The following is a 22,512-nucleotide window of genomic DNA, read 5'->3' as shown; positions in this document are numbered from 1 at the left end:
GAGAAGGGAATATATAAAAGAGTTGTTGTGAAGGTTGAAATAAGATTTGGCATGAGATTGGATATATATATAGTGAAGGTGAGAGAAGAGTTAAGGATGGTACTTACATTGCGGGTTTTAGTAACAGGAAGGATGGTGGGGCCTCAACAGTAATGGGGAATTTTGGAAGAGAGGGACCTTTTGGGGGGGAGGGGAGATAACATAATGAAGATATAGGACACTAGGTCAGAGCCTGGTGAAAACTTAGGCTTAGTGAGTGTAACCTGAATGAAGAGCTGGATAGGGCAGTCAGCACTGTCAAATGAAACCCATAAGTAGAGAAGAATTAGAATGGTGGAAAGGCCATTCAAATTTGGCCATTGAGATTCATCATCATCATCATCATTTCCAGGTTTACAATGTGCTCTATAAATATTACCTCATTTTATAACAACCCTGAGAGGTAGGTGCTCTTATCATCATTCCCGCTTTCAGATGAGGAAACTGAGGCTAGAAGTTAAAGAGACTTGTCTAGGGTCACACAGCTAGGTTAGTATGTGAAACAGGATTAGAACTCAGGTTTTCCTGACTCCAACTTGGGCAATCTATTCCCTGTACCACTTACTTGCCTGGTAACGTTGTTTTCAATTTTATTAATCCAGTCTGTGAATATAAATATTTTTGAATTATAGCATCAAATAAATAAGTTACAGAATGTCTCAAAAAAGATAAGCCAACATCATTACATTATTTACAAGAATCACATTTAATGCAAACAGAAATGCCTGGGCATCTAGTTGATGCATTGACTAGAGACCTGGACTTGGAATCAGGGAGACCTGATTTCAATTCCTGCCCCACACAATCACCAGCTGTGACCTTGGGAAAATTAATTGGTGTTTCTCAGCCTCAGTATTCTCCTCTGTAAAAGGGGTTGTACATACCTAAGGTTTTTTCCAGCTCTTAATCTGGTCTTCTAATCTTGATTAAATTGGACATGTCTAGGTTTTCTGTCCACTGTGAATCATTGGATGTTGAATAAGATTTTAATTGTTTGAGAAAGCTTATTGCCATTTGTTATACTTCTATGAGTTCTCTACAGTGTGAATCCTCTTGCCTAGTAACTTTGGAGAGAGTTTCTGGTGAGTTAGCTTTCAGTTGAGAGATGAGGTCAGAAGCCAGATCGCAAAGTGTTAAAGAGCAAATGATGGGAGAGCAAGTGGATGCAGTAAGTTCAGACAACTTTTTCAAGGAGTTTGAGAAAAAGTGGACAGGCATAGGATGCTTATGATAGCAGAGTCAAGTGAAGATTTTTTAAGTATTGTGGAAACTTGAGCATGTTTGAGGGCAGTAGGGAAGGACCCAGTTGATATGGAGAGGTCGAAGTTTCAAGAGAGTGGAGGTGTTTGAGGAAACAATCTGCTGGAAAAGGTAGGGGATGGGATGAAGCATGTGTGGAGAGTGTTGGTCTTGACAAAGAGAAGGGTACCTCTTTGTCAGAGACTGGGGGAAAGGAGGAGATAGTGGGAGATAACGTCAAGGAGTTTTGAAGTGAAGAAAACTGAAAAGGGGGAGCCCATGTTAAGTGGCTTCATTTTTTTTTTTTTTGCTAAAGTAAAAGGCAAATTTCTTGACTGAGAGAAATGAGGTAAGGAAAGTTATGGGGAGGCTTAAGGACAGAAAAAAAGGTTAGGAAGAACTTCTGTGGGGAATGATAGCCAGTAAGTTTGGGAGGAATAAAAGGATTGCCTTGCTGTAGTGAGGGCCCAGTTGAGGTTGGCAAATAGACATCAAAGTCATGGGTACACAATCCCTCCTTCCCCCGCCCCTCATTCAGTGTGCTCTAGTGGCTCTCCATTATTCTAGGATTAAGTGTAGTCCTCTTTTTGGCACTTAAATATCTTCACAACTTGGCCCTTCCTGCCTTTCCTCCCCTCCACTCATTCTCTGATTTAGCACCAGTGGCCTTCTTGCTGCTCTTTGCATATGACGCTTGATCTCTCTACTATTTGCCTTTTTTACTGGCTGTTCTTCATGCCCAGTGTTCTCTCCTCACTTCTGCCTGCACCTCCTTCTTTTAAGACAGCTCAAAGCCCACCTAGCTAGACCTTTTTTGGTTCTCCCAGAAGCTAATGCTTTTCTTTAGAAGTATTTGTACATATGTCGTATTTACCTCCGTGTTTGTAGAAAGATAATATACTCATATTTAACATGTTTTCATTAAATATAAGTTTAATGAGGTATAAAGAATAGCTTTATTTTTTGTATTCTCAACTTTTATATGCTTGGCATATAATAAATGCTTGTTGATTGATTGGCCATTGGCTAATGAGCTATTAGGCTGTGGCAACCCATGAAAAGAAAAAATAATAAAAAATGGACCTCACTTCTTTTAGCTCTCTTCTGCTTTTTTGGGGGGAGGGGAGTAGGTAATTGGGGTTAAGTGATTTGCCCAGGGTCACACAACTAGTAAGTGTCAAGTGTCTGAGGCCAGATTTGAACTCAGGTCCTCCTGACTCCAGGACTGGTGCTCTATCCAGTCTGCCGCTTCCCTCCCCCACTTCTGTTTTTGAAGTGACAGAGTATTGTAAAAGAAGTCAAAGAGTGCTGAAAGTCACAATTTTTGGTGAGTCTTCACACATTAACTCAGGCATTGGTGATTAGAGTTTTTGCCCCGAACCAAATGTAATTCTAGAACTGAATCTTATAGATCTTGACATTCTTGTTAAAAATCACAAGAGAAAACAAAAGGAAGCTCCTGCTTCCAAGGAAGGGTAGCTCATAGGTTCTTCTTGAAAGGACACATAAAGGAGTTGGAGTTAATTCTTTGCGCATCTCAAGGGAACTCATGTTGCAGTGCTTCTTATCAGAAGTTGTAAAAAACAACAAAAAACCGCCAGACACTATGAAAATAATTGTAGTTTATGTGTTACAAATCTGTTGCAGAAGGTAAACAGAAAAAAAAAAAACTTAACAAACAAGTTGATAAAATCCCTGAAATTAAATTGCATATCCTTTGGTAATCAGTGAATTTAGTGCTAATGTAGACATAAAGAAAAATGTAAAAAAAAAGTGTATGTCTGTGTGGAAAATTGGTTCAAGAATAGGGGATGAGAAAGGCCAAAGTCTTAGACTGCTCTGAAGCTTAATACCTAGCTTTTGTGAATACCTTAAGGAAAGGAGTTAAGTAGTGCTGGACATGGCAAGCACCAGATTAACATCATAAAAAATGAAACTGGTTGTATTTAACAAATGGTAAATGAAAGTGATTACTGAATTGCTATCTGTGTATAGTCAAAATTATCAACTTGTTAGAATGAGTATCATAATTAATATAAAACTAGAAGAATGAAAAATGCAAAAAAGATATGGCGTGTGATTAAATTTATTACAGCCTAACTTATTTTAAACAAGTCACTGATGCCAAAAAATGATAAGTGGGTAGAGAAATGGATATTTTTGTACACAATAGACATTTTGTACATTGAACCAATATAAATCATATGCAATAATGAAGAAACCAACTGAACCTAAAGAGCCCTTCTTAGTGACCACTTGATCTCCTTTATAAGAGGAAAAATGTGGCAGTCAAAGGTGACTGGTTTTGAACATAAAAGGGAGGGACAACAACAGATAGATGAAAAATAGAAAAGGTTTCCAAAAGTTTTTTTTAACAAACTGTTTTTAGCATTAGAGTGGAACCATCACATTTGGACTCTACCTCATAGTACCTTGCAGTCCTGGACGGGCTTCTTGAGGAAGTTCAAATGCCACTGAAGAAAACGTATATCGGAAAAGAATTGATTTTAACCGAGTATATGCATATGCATGTGTGCGTGTGTACATATAAATGTTTATAAGTCTGTGTGTTTAACAGAGAAGAGATTTATGTCAGAGGCAGCACATTTTGAATGCATTTGGGAATCGTTTCTCTACATATCTGAAGGGGAGAGGAAGATACTGGAAGCATGGAAAAAATCTTAGACTGTATTATTTCTCTATATATTTGCTTTTGCATGTATGCTCTCAGAAAAATTTATCTGTAGATGCATTAATTTAATCTAATACCCTTTTATGATGGTATTAGAAACGAATGGGCACTATCAGTCTTCCTCAGTACAGTAGACTGAATTTACTGTAACACAGTTGCCTGGAAGGTGTTGAGAATATAGGAACACACTGTATTTTAAAGTAGCATTTTGGTGTGTGTAACAAAATGTCTAACTTTAAAGGGGCATCTGTCAAAATGCTGCCAGTTTCCTTGGAAGATAGAATGATAGAATTTTGATGCTCTTGTTATTCATATATAGGAGGGCATAAAACTGGGAGGTGTAAATTCACTAAAGGTGAACCCCACTGCTGTGGATAAGATCTAGTGTAGCAGCCAAGGTGAAGAGAGATTCCTTTTAGGTGGTAAGGTATTCCAGGTGTTTCTGTATGTATATGATAGTCTGATTGCATCGAGGCCTAGAACATTGTAGAGTCTTCTAAACAAGATCCATAATCACTGAAGATTTTGAGAACCATTTGTATTTAAAAAAAGAGTGATTATTCAGGCAGTTGTTCATATGATAATATGTAGTTGGATGGATAATCTATTAGCTGATCCATCAGTGTGTATATGTGTGTGTGGGTATGTATCCATATCTTGGACAAACATTGCAAATAGATAACTATCTGAACCCAGACTTATATAAGAAAAGACTAGACAAGGTTGCTTTTGGGTAAATTGTTCTTTTTTAAAAAAATGATCCCATTCTCTTTGAAACAGTGGCCTGTCTTTTTAACAGTTATGTTAATCTTGTAATGTCATATGGCTATAAATTACATTGAAACTATAGTCTCTGAAGAATTGAAGTTGAGGATCACTCAAGGGGGTAATGAAGTATGAATAGATTACAGCACATTCATTGAACCATAATCATCAAGATCAAAAACCTCAGAAGAGGACTCATGCTTAGGAATTATTTACTGTGTATCTGTAAGTGCTTAGTACAACACTATGTATTATCTTTATAATCTACAAACAGTCATTATCACCTGCTCTCTGTGAGGTACCATCATAGGTTATGCATACATGCTTAGTTTTGAGGGCTTTGAATTTGAAAAGTTGTATATTTTTGTATGTTACTAGAGGTATAAAGGCCTGTAACCAAGGCTAAGACCATATTCTAGTAGAAAAATTGAATTTCTATTTAAAGAGCTATAGAATTAATGCTGAAATGATCACTAATAATACTGTGGATTCATTTGAGTCAGCTGGATTGAGAAGCTGAAAGTTATGTATGTTAACTTATGACCTTTGATGTCAAAACTGTATCACCATGTATAGATTTTTCCTGTGTAACCAGTGCTGACCTCTGAATGCTATCTCATATCATACTATCTGTGTACTTTTTGTATGTTAACTATGTAGCAGACAGAGCCCAGAAAGTGGGAAGACTCGGACCAAATTGACTATGGAAGAACTAAAGGCCTTTGTCCAGCAGCTTTTTAGCCTTCCATGTGTCATCAGCCAGGCTCGACAAGTCAAGGTTGGAGTATTTTATTTCATATGGGACATTGCCCTACTATGTTTGGGGGAACTACCAGAACTACCCTGGATGAGTCCAGGGTAGTTTAGCCCCAGTGGTTTGCCACCTCTCAGATACTTCCTTTCTGTTTCATTGAGTGATATAATGTTAGAGCTGGAGGGGATCTCAGAAGATCATCTTGTTTGTCTAACTCATTTTAAAGATGGGGAAAAATAAGCTTATTGCACTGCTTGTTGCTTTCTTCATAAAATTGCTGCTATTTGAGATCCTGAAATGAGAACTGTTAAGAAAATATTGTTATCTGTTTTTATTAATTGCTGTTTCCCCCTCCCCTTTAATTTCAGAGGACCAAAAATTAGTTTGAATTGTATTATTTACCACATAACTGTGTAAGGCATATCAGTGCTTTCTTTTTTTAGTTTGCTTTGTTTTTTTCCCCTCTTCTCTTTTATACCCCAAATTCCTGTCTGCTCTTTTCCTCCCTTGTTTTCCCCTCCCCTCAGCTATGAATGCCAAGTTTAATATTTGTTTATGGAAGCCCAAATTTAATTAGTATCTAATAATATCTACCACATGTACTATGTATATTCTATATATAATAAACAGTACTTAAATGTTTGAATACATTTTAAACAAGTGGTTAAGAATCAGCCTGTTGGCTTATTGCAAGAAGCAATAATTCATCAAGTCATAGAGAAAAGGAAGAAAGTATAATGATCATTACACACAGATATATGTCTATTAATTGTTGTACTGCATCTCTTTGTGCTATAGAAGAGATGATATTTAATTAAAATGCCTAGAACTGACAGTTTGGACAAGTAGTTCCCAGTTTTGTTTTAATCATTTTTGTTGCAGCCTAATTTTGAGTATTCTTTTTATGTTTCAGAATCTGCTGGATGATGTGGAAGAATTTCATGAACGTGCTCAAGAGGCTATGATGGATGAAACCCCAGACTCTTCCAAACTTCAGATGTTGATAGACATGGGTTCTAGTCTGTATGTAGAATTACCTGAGCTGCCCAGGCTGAAGCAAGAGCTGCAACAGGCTCGATGGCTGGATGAAGTGAGGCTGACACTTTCAGATCCACAGCGTGTCACTCTGGATGTCATGAAGAAGCTAATAGACTCTGGGGTGGGGTTGGCACCTCACCATGCTGTGGAGAAAGCTATGGCTGAGCTGCAGGAGCTCCTTACAGTCTCTGAGAGATGGGAAGAGAAGGCCAAGGTTTGCTTACAGGCTAGGTAAGTTCTGCTTTTGGTGACTGTTGCCCCCATAATAGAGGATTTACCCAAAGGTAGAATTTGGAAGGGGGAATCAGAAAGATTCACTAAATGAACAATTACATATTGTGTCATTGAGTATGCATTAAACTATCAGTCGGGGCTGATCTTGATGGTTTGTCAGTCAGAATTCATTGACATTCTTATGTGTAGGACACTATGCCAGGTGCTTTGGGGGATACAAAATAGTAAATAATATGGTCCCTATCTTTCCTCCAGTAGCTTACAGTTTAGTTGAGATAAAATACACATATAACAAGCTGTCATATACTACCCTATATTTAAGTGTGAAATAGGTGATACAGACCTATCACTAAATATGATAAGAGTATAGAGAATAAAGATCACTGGCTGGAGGCCTGGGGAGGGGGTAGTATTGTCTACTTACGTTTGAAGAAAAAAATGTTTCCTCATTAGTGATCATCTTCTCACATATTCTCTATCTTGCCATATTGACCTTCCTTCCTTTTGGCTGTGGTGAAGAACATAAAAATAAAAACAAAAGGTAGATAGCTTCTTAACTATACCAGTGATCCCTTGTGATGCCATCTCCCGTTTTCTTATTCTGTGTTACTTCTTCCTTTTGCTCTCATCTTTTCCTGGCTCGGTTCAAATTTAGACCCTAGTTTCAGACTGCTTGGTCCAGACTTATTTCCTGTTTCATTGTAGGCTCAGGATATCAGGGAAGAAGCTTCAAGAGATGGAACTTGACCTGGGCCTTGAAGGATGGGTAGAATACAGATAGGTGGAAGGGCATTCCAGGTGGGAGGAGTGGTAAGAGCAAATCAATCAATAAGCATTTATTAAGCATCATCTTTCATGTAGCAAGCGCTTTGCTGGGAAAACAAAGCAAAAAAAAAATGAAGCAGTTCTTGCCCTTATATCAGGAAGATATGTACATATCTAGCTCAGAGATGAGAATATGTAAGGTATTTGAGGAACAGTGAAGTATCAGTGTGTCTGGAGTGGAGGTTTTATGTTGGGAAGGGCTAACCATGAGAGAAATGAGCATTTGCATTAGAGTTATTGCTCTGGTGGAAAACTTTGGTGATTTAGGCCTATTTACTGCTGCCATCAATATTAATTCAAAGTGGCTAAATAAAAATTTCTGGTCTATATAATAGGGCAGTAATACATCATGACAGAAAATGCATTTCCCTAAATTAAATTTCCCATCCCTTCTAATCCTTGCTAAAAAAAAAAAAGGCTAATTCAAGGACAGAATGTAAGGCTCCTACATTGCCACCCAGGGATGGAGTTTGAGCTGTGTTATCTTGGCTTGTCCTGTTGTTAATTATAGAATTCTAGGGATGGAGGTGATTTTAGAGATCATCTAGTTTTTCTCCCTTTCCTCTAGATAGGGTCATACTTAAACCTTTGCCAGTAAATGATTATACTAATTTAAAATTATTTGAAACTTTAATATGTGCCTTCCTTGCGCTACTAAGAGATATCTTGTGGTTAATAAGATTTTGAACTTGTATGAATAAGCTCCAGTGAATTTCTAATATGTTACCTTTTCTGATTATCTGTGACTCATGTCTGCAATTATCATGGATGCTTCACACGAAATAGATCTGTTGGTCTTCTGACTTTGTTTCCCTAATTTTTTCTTTTAGACCTCGCCACAGCATGTCAAGCCTAGAGAGCATTGTGAATGAAGCCAAGAATATCCCAGCCTTCTTACCCAATGTTTTAGCCCTGAGAGAAGCCTTGCAAAGAGCTAGAGAATGGACAGCTAAAGTAGAAGCTATTCAAGTGAGTACTTTGGACCAAATGGCTGAGTTTTTTTTTCTTTACTAAAAATAAATGAATATTCTGCTCTTGTCAGTTCCTCATCTTATTCACCACAGCAGTTATTCTAAACTTTTTTTTTAATTTCTGCTCAAGCCTAGTTGCATTTTACCCCCATACTTCTGGGGTAGCCTCCTTAGCCTCTTATTTCCTTGATTGAGATTACCTGATACCCCAGTGCATCACTCCTTCATACCGAAAAGGATTTGTCATTACCCATTCTCTCCTCCTAATCCAATCTAATAAATAAATAAAGTGCCTACTTTGTACCCGGTATGCTAAGCTCGGGACACAATTTGAAAGGAGAGAGAGAGACAGCCCCCTGCCCTTGAGGAGATTACATTCTAATACGGGGAAGACCACACACAAAAGAAGGCAAGGAAGGTGGGGGAGGACAAAAGGTAGTACCAGGTTCAGGGATATCTGGGTGGGTGGAGTTTAAACCAGGCACAACTGCAGATAGAAAATGGAGTGAGCTTCAAAGTCCAGTTTCTGCCCTCTTTAAAGGAAAGCATTGGGAGTGGTTCTGTACTTCACCCTTCAGTCCGAGGAGAGAGAAGGTGGAGAGGAGATAGTGTCAATCAAAGCTTGCATTAGCGGCATAGTGATGTGATGAGCTTAACCTGAGAGGGGCGGCTTGCTCTGTGAAGTTGGAACAGGGCAAGGCAACAGATATAAAGTTGCTCTATCTCCTTTTTAAGGCCAGTCTCTCACTGCCTTCATCTAGCAATCATCCTTTTTCATGCATCTTCATGCTTTCCTTTCTGCTGATTCCTTCTCATTTGTTTACAAACATACTTCAGTACAAACCTAAAAAATAGTTTCCCTTGATTCTTCTGCACCGTATTTTTCTTCTTCTTCCCTACCAAACTTAATGAAAAGGTTGTCTATACTTAGTGTTTCCACTTTATGTGCTTTCTCCTTGCCATAAGTAGCCTAGTCAAATTTTAAAAAAAATTCTTTTTTGCTAAAACTGTTTTCTTAGAGGTTACTGGTGATCTTGAAACACTAGCCAAATGACTCAGTCTTAATCTTCCTTGACCTCTTTGTAACTTTGGTTCACTATTGAAAAATCCCTCCTACTTCAGAGATACCATATTCATCTGATTCTTCCACCTCTCTAAATACCTTTTCAGGTCCTTTTTCTTCTTTCTAATACCTGAAAGGTTCTATATTCTCCAGGGTTCTGTCCTTAGTCATCTCTATATTCTTTCTCTTGGCATTCTCATTCACTCCCATAGTTTTGACTGTTCTCTCTATGCAGATAGTTCCAAAATCTCTATCTTCAGCCCTGACTCCTTTGAGAGCCAGCCTACCAGTTCCAATTACCTGTAGGATAGTTATTCTTTCTACAAACACTTATTAAGCACCATTTTGTGTAAAACACTGTGCTAAGTACAGGAAAATAAAGGTTTTAAATAAGACACGATCCTATGCTTTTGTAGACTTTGCAGTTTATAGAGGATAAGACAGAATCATAGAAAATGGTAATACAAAATGTATTATTGAATAATCAAGTACTTTATGAGTTTTGGTGGGCAAGAGAGTCATTAGCAGCTAGGGTAGTTAAGAAAGACTTCATGAAAGAGGTTGCATTTCTTTTGGGCTTTTAAAGGATAGTTGGGAATTCAGAAGGCAAAGAAGGGAAATGAGAATATCAGGCATTGAGAACAGTACAAGCAAAAGTACAGAAATAGGAAAGCACAGGGAACTTTGACTGGAGTATACTTTGTGTGGAGGGTAGCAGCATGAGAAGACTGGAAAGGTAGAGTGGTTTTCATTTGTCAGGGACCTGATCTCCCTCCTAGAAGAGAAGGTAAAGGGGCTGAAGGAAAGCCTCTTTGCTTTCCAGGTCTTACGGGAGAATGAAGTGGGTTTTTTTTTTTAAATGGAAGAAGGGTTCCGATGTGAAAACAAAGAAGACAAAAAAATCTGAAGAGACGGTTGGAAATTCCCACTTGTGTCTGGAGATTAGAGGATGGAAGTATGTCATACAGAGGAGAAAATAAGGAAGAAGGACCAGTGAACACTTGGAGCTGAGATACATATGTATGAAGTTCTTCTTAAGGAGAAGGAAGCTGGATGCCTTGAAGAGGAAGCAGCTCCTTCCACAGGTGTTGACAGGTGAGATCATCAATCAGAGGTCTAAGTAAGAAGAGACAAGTAGTGGTGGGTGGTGACTTCTTCCTGAAGAGTACAGGGGCAACTCTTTTTATGGACACAGTAAACAACGATAGAAGGTCTGACGTCTTCTGGGGGCCTGTATCCAAGAAATGAAAGAAAATCTTCTAAGACCAAAGGATTACTATTGATTTCTGATAATAACTGTTGGTACAAATGAAACTCTGAGAAGAACTGTAGAAAGCATGGCTAAAGATTACAGAATCTTGAAGAAACTCAAGACCTTAGGGTTATAGGTAGTATTTTCATCACTGCTACTTGGGTAACCAAGATGATGAAGTTGAGTCCCTGTCATATGAGGATTAGTTGAATGAACTAGGCATATTTATCTAAGATGGGAAAAAATTCAGAGGGACATGTATTAAGTATTTTTAAGGCTGTCATTTGGAGGAGAAATTAGACTTGTACTGATTAGCCTGAGGGGGAAGAACCAGGAGCAGAACTGAAGTGGGTTATCTTCAAAAGTGATGGATTTTCCTTTCTTAGAGGTCTTTTAGGTGAGGCTGGAGGACCATTTTTCTGTTATGTTGTGATACTTCTTTTCTGATTAGGTTGGACTAGGTGGCCACTAAGCTCCCTTCCAGCTCTATGGTGAAGCCAAGGGCTTCACAGGAGAAGAACACATTTGGGAAATGAAGAACTGGTAGTGAAGATGATGTTCAAGAAGGGAATTTATATTTTTGGACCACAGTTTAAAAAGAAATGACAGGCTCGTGGCCAGGGATATAGTGCATGTAAAGGGGCTTGTAAATTTTGTTAAGAGCCTTGGATATTTAATCAAAGGACTTTGAATAGAAAAGGTAGAAAGGAGAAGAAAAATTTAGCTGTGCTATATGGCATCTAGCCTGGAGGCTTGTTATATAAATCATTCTCGTTCCCATACTGTACAGTCTAGCCAAAATGGCCTTCTTGCCTTTCCTTATACACAGTGTTCTGTCTCCCACTTCTCTGTCTTTACACAGGTTATCTCCCACGAATGCCTGGAATGTGCCTCTTCTTTCTCTTTACCTTTTAGAACCCTAGTTAACTGTAAACTGACCTCTTGCATGAAGTCTCTCCTATTTTCCCTCCAGTTGCTAGTGCCTCCCCGAAAAAATTACCGTGTGTTATTTTGAATAAATGTTTTATGTCTCCACCATGTATCTGAGGCAGGATTTTAGTCCTGACTCTGAAGCTAGCTTTTTTTAAAAAAATTTTTGATTTATTTATTTTTAGTTTAGAAAAAGCTTCTGAGTTTTAAATTTTCTCCCTCCCTTCCACCCGCCACAAGACAACGTGCAATCTGATATAGGCTGTATATATACATTCATATTAAACATATCATCATGTTAGTCTTCTTGTAAAGAAGAGTTATAACCAACAGAATGAATCACGAGAAAGAAGAAACAAAACAAAACGAAACAAAAAGGAGAGAGAGCAAATAGTATGCTCTGATCTGCATTCAGACTCCATAATTCTTTCTCTGGATGTGGATAGCATTTTCCATCATGAGCCTTTTGGAGTTGTCTTAGATCCTTGCATTGCTGAGAAGAGCTAAGTGTATCAAAGTCAGTCATCACACAATGTGGCTGTAACTGTACAGTGTTCTCCTGGTTTTCCTCCCCTCACTCTGCATCAGTTCATAAGTCTTTCCAGGTTTTTCTAAGGTCCACCTGCTCATCATTTCTTATAGCACAGTAGTATTCCATTACATTCGTATACCACAACTTGTTCAGTCATTCCCCAATTGATGGATATCCCCTCAATTTCAATTCTTTGCCACCACAGAAAGAGTTGCTATATTTTTGTACATGTGGGTTCTTTTCCCATTTTGGGATACAGCCCTAGAAATGGTACTGCTGGGTCAAAGGGTATGCACATTTTTATAGCCCTTTAGTCATAGTTCCAAATTATGCTCCAAAATGGTTGGATCAGTTCACAACTCCACCAACAATGCATTAATGTTTCAATTTTCCCACATCTCCAGCATTTATAATTTTCCTATTTTGTTACATTAGCCAATCTGACAGGTGTGATGTGGTACCTAAGAGTTGTTTTGATTTGCATTTTTCTAATCAATAGTGATACAGAGCATTTTTTCCTATGACTATATAGATAGCTTTTAATTAAACTGCCTATTCATATCCTTTGACCATTTATCAATTGGAGAATGACTTGTATTTTTATAAATTTGACTCAGTTCTCTATATATTTTAGAAATGAGGGCTTTATCAGAGACTTAGTTATAAAAATTGTTTCCCAGTTTTCTGCTTCCCTCCTAATCTTGGTTGCATTGACTTTGTTGTATAAAAACTTTTCAATTTAATGTAATCAAAATTATCCATTTTGCATTTCATAATGTTCTCTATCTCTTGTTCTGTTCTCCATAAATCTGACAGGTAAAGTATTCCTTGCTCTCCCAGTTTGCTTATAGTACTAGCTTTTATATCTAAATCACGTACCCATTTTGACTTTACTTTGATATACGGTGTAAGATATTGTTCTATGCCCAGTTCTGCCATACTATTTTTCAGTTTTCCCGGCAGTTTTTGTCAAATAGTTCTTATCCCAGAAGCTGGAGTCTTTGGGTTTATCTAACAGTGGCTTACTAGAGTCATTGTCTATTGTGTCTTGTGTACCTAACCTGTTCTACTGATCCACCACTCTATTTCTTAGCCAGTACCAAGTAGTTTTGATGATTGCTGCTTTATAATACAATTTAAGATCTGGTATGGCTAGGCCACCTTCCCTAGCATTTCTTTTCATTAATTCCCTTGATATTCTGGACCTTTTGTTCTTCCAGATGAATTTTGTTATTATTTTTCTAGCTCTACAAAAATTTTTTCTGTAGTTTGATTGGTATGGCACTAAATAATTTAGGTAGAATTGTCATTTTTATTATATTAGCTCAGCCTATCGACTAGCAACTGGTGATTTTCCAGTTGTTTAGATCTGACTTTATTTGTGTTAAAAGTGTTTTGTAATTGTGTTCACATAGTTCCTGGGTTTGTTTTGTCAGGTAGACTCCCCAATATTTTATAATGTCCACAGTAACTCTAAATGGAATTTCTCTCTCTCTTGCTTGTTGGGCTTTGTTAGTAATATTTAGGAATGCCGAGTATTTATGTGGGTTTATTTTATATCCTGCAACTTCGCTAAAGTTATTTATTATTTCAAGTAGTTTTTGACTTGATTCTCTAGGATTCGCTAAGTATATCATCATATCATCTGCAAAGAGCGATAGCTTTGTTTCTTCTTTGCCTATTCTAATTCCTTCAATTTCTTTTTCTTCCCTAATTGCTAAAGCTAATGTTTCTAGTACCATATGGACCGAAGCCAGCTTTCTATCCAGTATCTCATGCTAACTTTCAGAAGCCATATTGTCAATGTAAAATACTGTAAACTAGTAGTGTTAAGCTCAAATAGAAATAGATCTCTGCACGCTGTATATTGACTTAGAAAACTACAAAATAATATTATCTATTATGTTGTATTTTTATTTATTTTGTTAAATATTTCCCAGTTACATTTTAATAAGTTCAGTTTCCTGCTGGCTATGAGTTTGGCACCTCTGTTAAGACCACTTAAGTAGGACTAGGAAATAAATATATGTGTATTTCAGGAAATGAGATCTTGGCATGAGTGTATGATAATAATAATAATGGAGGACTTCATTTATTTGTACCTCTGCAAAAGCTCTCTCTGTCAGAAGCAAAGAAGTTAATAATGACTTATATTTTGTGATAATTTCATCCTTCAAAAGCTAGTATAATTAAGAAGGGGAAGTTCTGTTCTGAATTTGATTTTCAGACAAAGGGAAGAACTGGTTGCTGTGGCACAAATGATTGGAACCTTGGGAGGGAAAAAACCTTCATTTTAGGATTAGTGGTAGAGGAGAGGAAAGCTGGGCAGAGTGTCACATGCATCCTGGACTTAAGGGAAATAGATTTCACAATGTTCATAGGAGGGATAGGTAGGGTCCTATGGTCTGAAAGGTATAGGGGAAGATAATACAGGAGGAGGAATGGAAAGTTTTCAAGGATGAAATTCTGAAGACACAGAAACAATTCCATTGAGGTGTAATTGTTTAAGGAAAATGATGTGGATATTTAGGAACTAATTAAAAAAAAAGATTTCTATAGAAGATGAAAGCAAGACCAGGTAATAGAGGATAACTCCAAAATGTGCCATATAAGAATGTGCCAGGAGGAAAAAAGCTCAGGAGGGGCTGCTGCCAAGCAAGGAAAGCAAAGGACAACTAAAAGCAATTTTTGTTGTTTTGCTATATAAAAAGTTTGCGAGGTGATAACTGATAACAAAGAGAAGGTACAATTTACTAAATTCTTATTTTGCTTTTGTTCTTTCTCCCAGGGAGATCAACCTTTGGACTGGAAAACTTAGAACAAAAATGGCAGATAGAGAACTGAATATAAGAATATAAGAGAGGAGGGAGGGAGGGAGAATATAAGAGAACACATTGTTCTTGAAGTGTTCAGATCACCAGGCCTAAGTGGATTGCATTCTGAAGGAACTGGCAGATGTGATTACTTAGCTTTTGCCAGTGGTTTTTTTTTTTTAAGATTGTAAAGATGAGAAGGTGGTACAGGAACCTGGGATTAAAAGGCACATGTTTCCCCAATTTTCAAAAAAAGGAAAAAGGGTAGAGTCTGAAAACTATTAATTCAGTGAGCTTGAATTTGGTTTTTTGGCTGAATTCTGGGGTGTACCATTGATGGTTGGTTAATAAATTAATGGATTGTTGATAAATACCAAGAAAAGGAAGTAGTGATCAAAAAGACACAAGGTATGCCACACTACAGTTATTTCCTTTTTTGACAATTTTATTAGACTTTTGAGAAGTAGCATGGTGTAGTGGATAGAGAGCTGGCCTTAGGATTAGGAAAACCTGAGTTCATATCCCAGCTCTCACAATTACTGGCTGTGTGATCTTGGGCAAGTTAATTAATTTCTCACGTTCCAGACAACTCTCAAAGCAACTCTCAGAGGAGGTGCTGATCTGCATTGGTAAAAAAATTCTTGCCAGGAATTCCTTAACATCAGTGAAAAGCACAGGTCCAATCTCCCCCCCCCCCCCCCCAAAAAAAAATTTTAAAAATCTCTTAGATTAGATGAGTGCTCTGGATACAGTTAGCCCAGATCTTGTCAAAATATATGGTAACATTTCATGCTATTCTTTTGGAAAAGATGAAGAGATTTGGCATAGCTGAGAGTACAATTAAGTATATTCAGACATAATTGAATAGTCATACCCAACTAATAGTTACTATTGTTTTGATGTGAACTTGGAAGGAAGTCTTCAGTGGAATGTACAAAGGACCTCTGCTTAGTCCATTGCTGTTTAACATTTTTGTCATTACTTGTGTAAAAGCATGAATGGCATGCTTATCAAATTTGCAGGTAACATAAAGCACAGAGGGATAGCTAACATTGAATAAGAGTAAAGATCCAGAGAGGTTTTGACAGGCTAGAACATTGGGCTAAGTCTAATAAGATAATATTTAGTAGGGATAAGACTTGGGTTCAAAAATATCGACTTCACAAGTAAAAGTTGAAATAATTATGGCAAGATAATAGTTCATATGTAAAAGAGGTGCAGTTTTGAGTAGACTGCAAACTTGCTTGGTATGGGTCTACTGTATGATATAGCAGCCAAAAAAGCTAATGCAATATTCGGCTGTATCATGGGAGGCATAGTGTCCAGATGACAATCCCGTCATTGTACCTTTGCTCTGGTCACACCATACCTGGGTGATTTCTGTTCTGGGTATCCTATTTTAGGAAGCACATCGATAAGCTGGAGAATGTTTAGAGGAGGGCAGTCAGAATGATGAAGGGCCTTGAGTTCCTGCCATGTTAGGATCAGCTGAAGGAATCAAGGATTTTTAGCTTAGAGAAGACTTTGAGGAAGAGGGTATGACATGATGGCTGTCTGTTAGATATTTGAAAGGTTGACTTACAGAAGAGAACAAATTATGTTTGTTCTGCTTGGCTTCAGAGGGCAGAACTAGGAACAATTGGGTGGAAGTTGCAAATAGGTAAATTTGGGCTTGTGTTAAGAAAAACTTTGTAACAATTAAAACTACCCAAAAGTTGAATGAGGAGGTTTTAAAGCAAAGACCGAATGTTACCTCTTGTCAAATATATTATTGGGGAATTTAGGTATGAGTTTGATTAAATGATCTCTGAGGTCCCTTCCAGTTTGGAGATTTTCTGGTCCCACTTAGACTAAAATCATGTCCATAACTGACCTTTTCTTACCCCTTAAAGCCTGTCCCTTGTTCCAGTTTTATTATTTCTGTCAGTAGTACTGTTATTTTCTTGGTCTTGTATCTGTTCTTTCCAGTCCTATTATCTCTATCCTAATATAGGTCCTTGTTACTGCCCACCTAAGATTATGAAAATAGTCTCTTCAAAAGCCTTCCATCTTTATTTTCTTTCTCCTTTCCTTCATCCTTTCTAATTGTTAGATTTTTCTTTCTTATATGTAGATCCAGTCATGTCCTTTCTCTACTCAGAAATCTTTAGTTTCTTATTGCCTGTTGACTACAATTCAGACTTCTTAGCTTGGCATTTAAGGCCCTTCACAACTTGGAGCCATCTGCTTTTTAAAATTTACACTGCAGAACTGCCACCAAACATGTTGTCCTCTGGCTAGACTAGACTACTCTACTGTACGTTCTTCCTCAGATATACCCTGTATTTACTTGTCTCTGCTCAGGAAAATTTCCTGGAGTGTTCTTCCCTATTTGACCCTGTTGAATTTTTAGCCATCTCCAAGAATCCTTCTTTCTTTCTTTTGGCTGATAATGACCATTTCTGACCTATATATACACATAGACAGAAAATGCATATTCACAGAATCTCAGAGTTATAAAGAATTCAGAGGCCATCTAGTCCAACACACAACTGAATTGTTGTTCAGTCATTTAATCATGTCCCACTCTTTAGGACCTCTCTGGGGGTTTTCTTGGCAAAGATACTGCAGTGGTTTGCCATTTCCTTCTCCACCTCATTTTACAGATGAGGAAACTGAGGCAAACAGGGTTAAGCAACTTGCTCAGGGTCCCGGCTAGTAAGTATCTGAAGCCAGATTTGAACTTAGGTCTTCTGACACCAGGCCTGGTGCTCTATCCACATTTGCCACAACTAAATAAGAGTCCCCTTCAAGACTTACTTAGCCTTTGCTTGAAGGCCTGGATTTACAGTAACCTCAGATGAGTGAGCATGGGTATGACAGTCTCCTTTGGCCTCAGCTTCCTAATCTGTAAAATAAGGATAATACATATAGTGCTTTGATTGCTATGAGAGTCAAATAAGATAATCCAGTTAAAGTATTTTATATATTTTAAGGCACTATATTGTTAAATTTTCAAATATTGGTAACTTAGCCCTTTGGATTTGACATTTTTAACGTGTCCTTCATGTTTAATGATCTGCAGAGTCTCTATTAGTGACATGGCTTAGGTACTAAGGAATCTAAGATTCCGATTTTGAATTAAATTGGAATGGAATTTAAAGTGGGCTTAGAATATTGCAGTAATTTTGTAAATGAACAATTATCTCAGGGCTAAGTCTTAAGCCCTTAATTAGTAAAATTCCTCTCATGATAAAGATGCTTGACCAATGCTACCTGTGCCCTTGAGTTTTCCTTAGGCTATGAAGTTGACTTCATTCTCTGTTGTAAAAAGAAGAATAGATTAGGAACTAACTTAGAATTTCAAGAATTATGAGTTGTGCCATATTTACTTAAGCAAAATGGATTCCCTTTGTTTTTGTGGTGAATTTCTTAGGGCACCCCAAATAGAAGGCTCTCAGTATTTGCTGTTGATTAAAGGGTATTGTCTCTTTTCCTTAGACTGTGTCTTTGAGATCGCCTCATACCTTCATTCTTTTAGTTCCTTCCCATAGCACTGAATCATATAAGAAATCACACTTGCCCAGCCCTGTAGGGTGCAAGATAGTATAGCATGGGGAATCCTGGAATACAATGTTATTATGCTGACTTGAGCTCATTGGGTTCACATGCCTTATTTAACATATTAGGAAACTGAGTCGTAGAGAAGGTAAATAATGTGGCCAACGTCCCATAATTAGCATACTTCAGCATTTGATCTGTGCTCTTATCCATGTCGGTATGCACTTAAGCAGCGCAAATCACAGCCCATTTATACCTCTTCATCTGTATAATTCTTTGCCTATGCCATCCTGGGAAACTTCAATTTAGTGTTTATTTAATCTGCCGTGGACCTGCCTCTTAACATCATATGGATATTATTGGAATCAATTTTCTCTTCTTTTTACTGCATGATTCTTCTGCCTCCTTTCGTACTTAACACATGACTTGTATTCGACTCCATGCCATTGCACTGTAAGATGCAGCCGGCTTGCTGTTGTTTACACACACTACTCTATCTCTAGTCTCTTTGCCTTTATGTGAGCTCTTTCATCCTGGAAAGCTTTTCCTCCTTACCACTGACTCTTAGAATCTCTGGCTTTCTTTGTTCTTGTTGTGTTGTGTTTGTCCCTCATTCTTGAAGAGGACTGTGACAGGGAAATGATGACATGACTTGTAGTTGACTTTGATTTGAGTCAGTGAGGGCTATGCAAGGTCACCAGCCTCACTTTTTCTTCCACAGCCATCTGGATCCAGTGGCCAGATATTCAGTAGGACCACTGGAAGATGGCCCAGGATGCACTGGGAGACCCTGGCCCTTTTAGGCTAAGGTCATTTCCAGTTCTCACTTTGAGTGAGGGAACATCCCTTCAGTGTGTTTAAGAAGTTAATCTAGGTGTGGCCCCTTTAATCAAAGCTCAAAAAAAATAAAACTGGGAGGGGAAGACCCTCAGGATTCCTGGCCAAAAGAGGAACAGTTATCATTTAGTATTTACATTCACTCTGTGCTAGGAGGGCAGGGACCTTCTGTCCAATCTATGAGCTCCAGAGTCAATTGGGTTTAAGGCTTGGTTTTTGAGAAAGAAATCTAGCCAGTAAAGTTAAGGAGGCAGCCTTCAGCCATTGAAATGTGTCTAGCTTTCCTTAAGACTTGGTTTAAGTACCACCACCTCCAGGAGGCCTTCCTTGGTTTTCTCAGCTGCTAGTACCACCCCTTCTAAGGATACCTTCTATCTCTTCTGTATTTATCTTCTATATTCTGATGTGTTGATGTCTTCCCCATTAGAATTCTTCTTGAAAGTAGAAACTATTTTTACCCCCTTTTCTTTGTATCCTTAGTTTGTTGTCTGGCACATAATAAGTGGTTAAGAAATATCTGTTGATTGATTTTTAATATCTTTTATGTTTCTTTTTGTGCCAGTAAATTGTAGCTGTGTGGTATAGTTATTAACATGTTAGCTTAATTTTAACGCTAAAGTCTGGTCACTTTTTTGTTCTACTCTGATTCTACTCCAAGTCCAGCTAAGTCTCTTGAGGAATTGAGATCCTTTTTATCTACTTCTCCAGGTACAATTTCTAAATTCATGTTAAAATTCCTTTTTGGGACAGTTTTTCCCCCAATTTTTTTTAAACTATCATTTCTTATTTCTATGCCCAGAAATATTTTTGCAATCTCTTTCATAGGAATCTAGCTTAACTCTTTTAATTTGTTGTATTTCACTTCAACTCAGTCCTTTCCCCCTAACAATCAGCTAATAAAGAAATATTTTAAGTTCCTGCTAAGGCACTATGGTGAGAATTCTCTTCACTTTTCATCTCTTCTCTTACCCATATTCTGGTGATACTTTTGTTTCCCCAGCAGTGTTAACACCAACTTGGTGCCAACCCCAGTTATTCTGATTTTTATCAGTTACAATTTTGTGTTATGTAAAATGCAGACATTTTCTAATTTATTCGTCAGTGTTATAAGGAATAATGTAAAAAATTCACTCCAAACTCTTTGAAAATGTTTTTCAACAATAAACTATTATACTAAATGAAAAGGTCTTTTTTTCAGAATGGCAGCAACTATGCTTACCTTGAGCAGTTGGAAAGCTTGTCTGCCAAGGGACGGCCTATCCCAGTGCGACTTGATGCATTGCCCCAAGTGGAATCACAGGTAGCGGCTGCGCGGGCATGGAGGGAGCGTACAGGGAGAACCTTTCTTAAGAAGAATTCTAGCCATACACTGTTACAGGTGAGCAACAGTATTGATGGATAGAGACGTTACTCCACCTGTTTTCTTTGGTGGTTCAGAATCTAAAGGTTTTGGATATTGTAGGTTTATTATTTTGGTGCGAAATATGTTCAAGGCCAATTTTTCCTCATCTATTTAAGTCCTGTGTTCAAGCACCCCATGTACTAGTATCAGACGTTGATAGGAAATTTGGATCCTCAAGCAGTTTTACTTACAGTTCTTATTTGTTGTTGCTGTTCAGTCATTTGAGTCACGTTTGACTCTTTGTGACCCCATTTGGGGTTTTCTTGGCAAAGTTACTAGAGTGGTTTGCCATTTTCTTCCCTAGCTCATTTTACAGATGAGGAACTTAGGCAGACAGGGTGAAGTGAATGGCCAGGGTCACACTAAGTGTTTGAGGCCAGATTTTAACTCAGGAGGAGGAGCCTTTCTGATTTCAGGCCTGGCACTCTTCACTGTGCCATCTAGCTGTCCATTGCTTTTATGAATATGTGTGAATTACTCTTATGAATACCATACCTTTTTGGCTTGGTAAAGGAGAAGAGACTTTTATGATGACTGACCTGACAGATAACTCTGCTTTGATTGGCCTCTAACATAAAGAGGTCTTGGATAGGGATGGAATTCCTTCTCTTTCAGTTATTTATTCCCTATTTGCCACTTTTCATGCTTTTTTTTTTAAGGTACTAAGTCCTCGGACTGATATTGGTGTTTATGGAAGCAGCAAGAACCGAAGAAAAAAAGTAAAAGAACTAATGGAGAAGGAGAAAGAAAAAGATCTTGACCTTGATCCTCTGAGTGATCTGGAGGAGGGGTTAGAGGAAACTAGAGATACAGCAATGGTGGTAAGGGATTCATTTGAAGAATAATTCTGTCTTTAAACTATAATGGTGTATGTGTGCGCACAGACGTGAGAAAGTTAGTTCTATCAGTGTCTATACAGCTATTGTTTCAACCTTCCAGTGAATTTTGGAGGAAGAAGTTGTTTTCACTTCCTCTTTAAGGTTAGTTCTAATCCTTCCATCTGGACTCTGGACTCCATCTTTCCCATCTCTTCAGGGTCCTTGATCAGCTGTAATCATCTCCTACCTCTTAAGTATCTTAAATGTCTCTTTGCATAGACTACCTTGAAACATAATTGGGCACTTCTCTCCCCAAACTCCCCTTTCCTTTTTTAAGAAAGAAAACAAAATTTGACCTTGCTTCCTCTTTTAATAACTGACCTCTCCATTCTTTCACTATTTTCCATTGATCTCTCTTATTTGAACTTCTCTTTTACGTAAGTGCTATGTAGCTCTCTGTTTAATTTCCTCATTGTTTCATGTGTGGTAGTTTCTCTGAAACCATCCCTTTATCATCTAATTAGGAATATACTTGAGGGTGGGAATCGTCTTATACTACTTATTTATCTCCCATAGTGCTTAACACAGCGTAGCAGGTATTGAATATATTTGATTATCTAGGTTACAGAAAAAGGAAACTATTCTTTTTCATTGTTTGGTTCCTTATCCTATAATTTCAGTTTTTAAAAGAACTTAAATACTAAAAAGGAGCAATTACATAGCCAATGCAAAAAATATATAGCCATAAATCTCCATTTCATACTGCTT

At 37.7% G+C, this 22,512-nt stretch overlaps 1 protein-coding gene across 1 annotated transcript in view; it reads left to right on the top strand.

The window, feature by feature from the left end:
* Positions 1-22,512, top strand: part of KDM5A (lysine demethylase 5A) — a 106,062-nt gene that overhangs the window by 60,580 nt on the left and 22,970 nt on the right. The window contains exons 18-22 of the mRNA XM_036758862.1: positions 5,396-5,513; positions 6,403-6,758; positions 8,417-8,555; positions 20,723-20,902; positions 21,586-21,747. Of these exons, the coding sequence (XP_036614757.1) occupies positions 5,396-5,513; positions 6,403-6,758; positions 8,417-8,555; positions 20,723-20,902; positions 21,586-21,747 (955 nt within the window). The remainder of the gene's footprint in view (positions 1-5,395; positions 5,514-6,402; positions 6,759-8,416; positions 8,556-20,722; positions 20,903-21,585; positions 21,748-22,512) is intronic.

The sequence above is a fragment of the Trichosurus vulpecula genome, chromosome 5, assembly GCF_011100635.1.
Source record: "Trichosurus vulpecula isolate mTriVul1 chromosome 5, mTriVul1.pri, whole genome shotgun sequence".
NCBI lineage: Eukaryota > Metazoa > Chordata > Mammalia > Diprotodontia > Phalangeridae > Trichosurus > Trichosurus vulpecula.
This window is presented reverse-complemented; position numbering and strand designations above follow the sequence as displayed.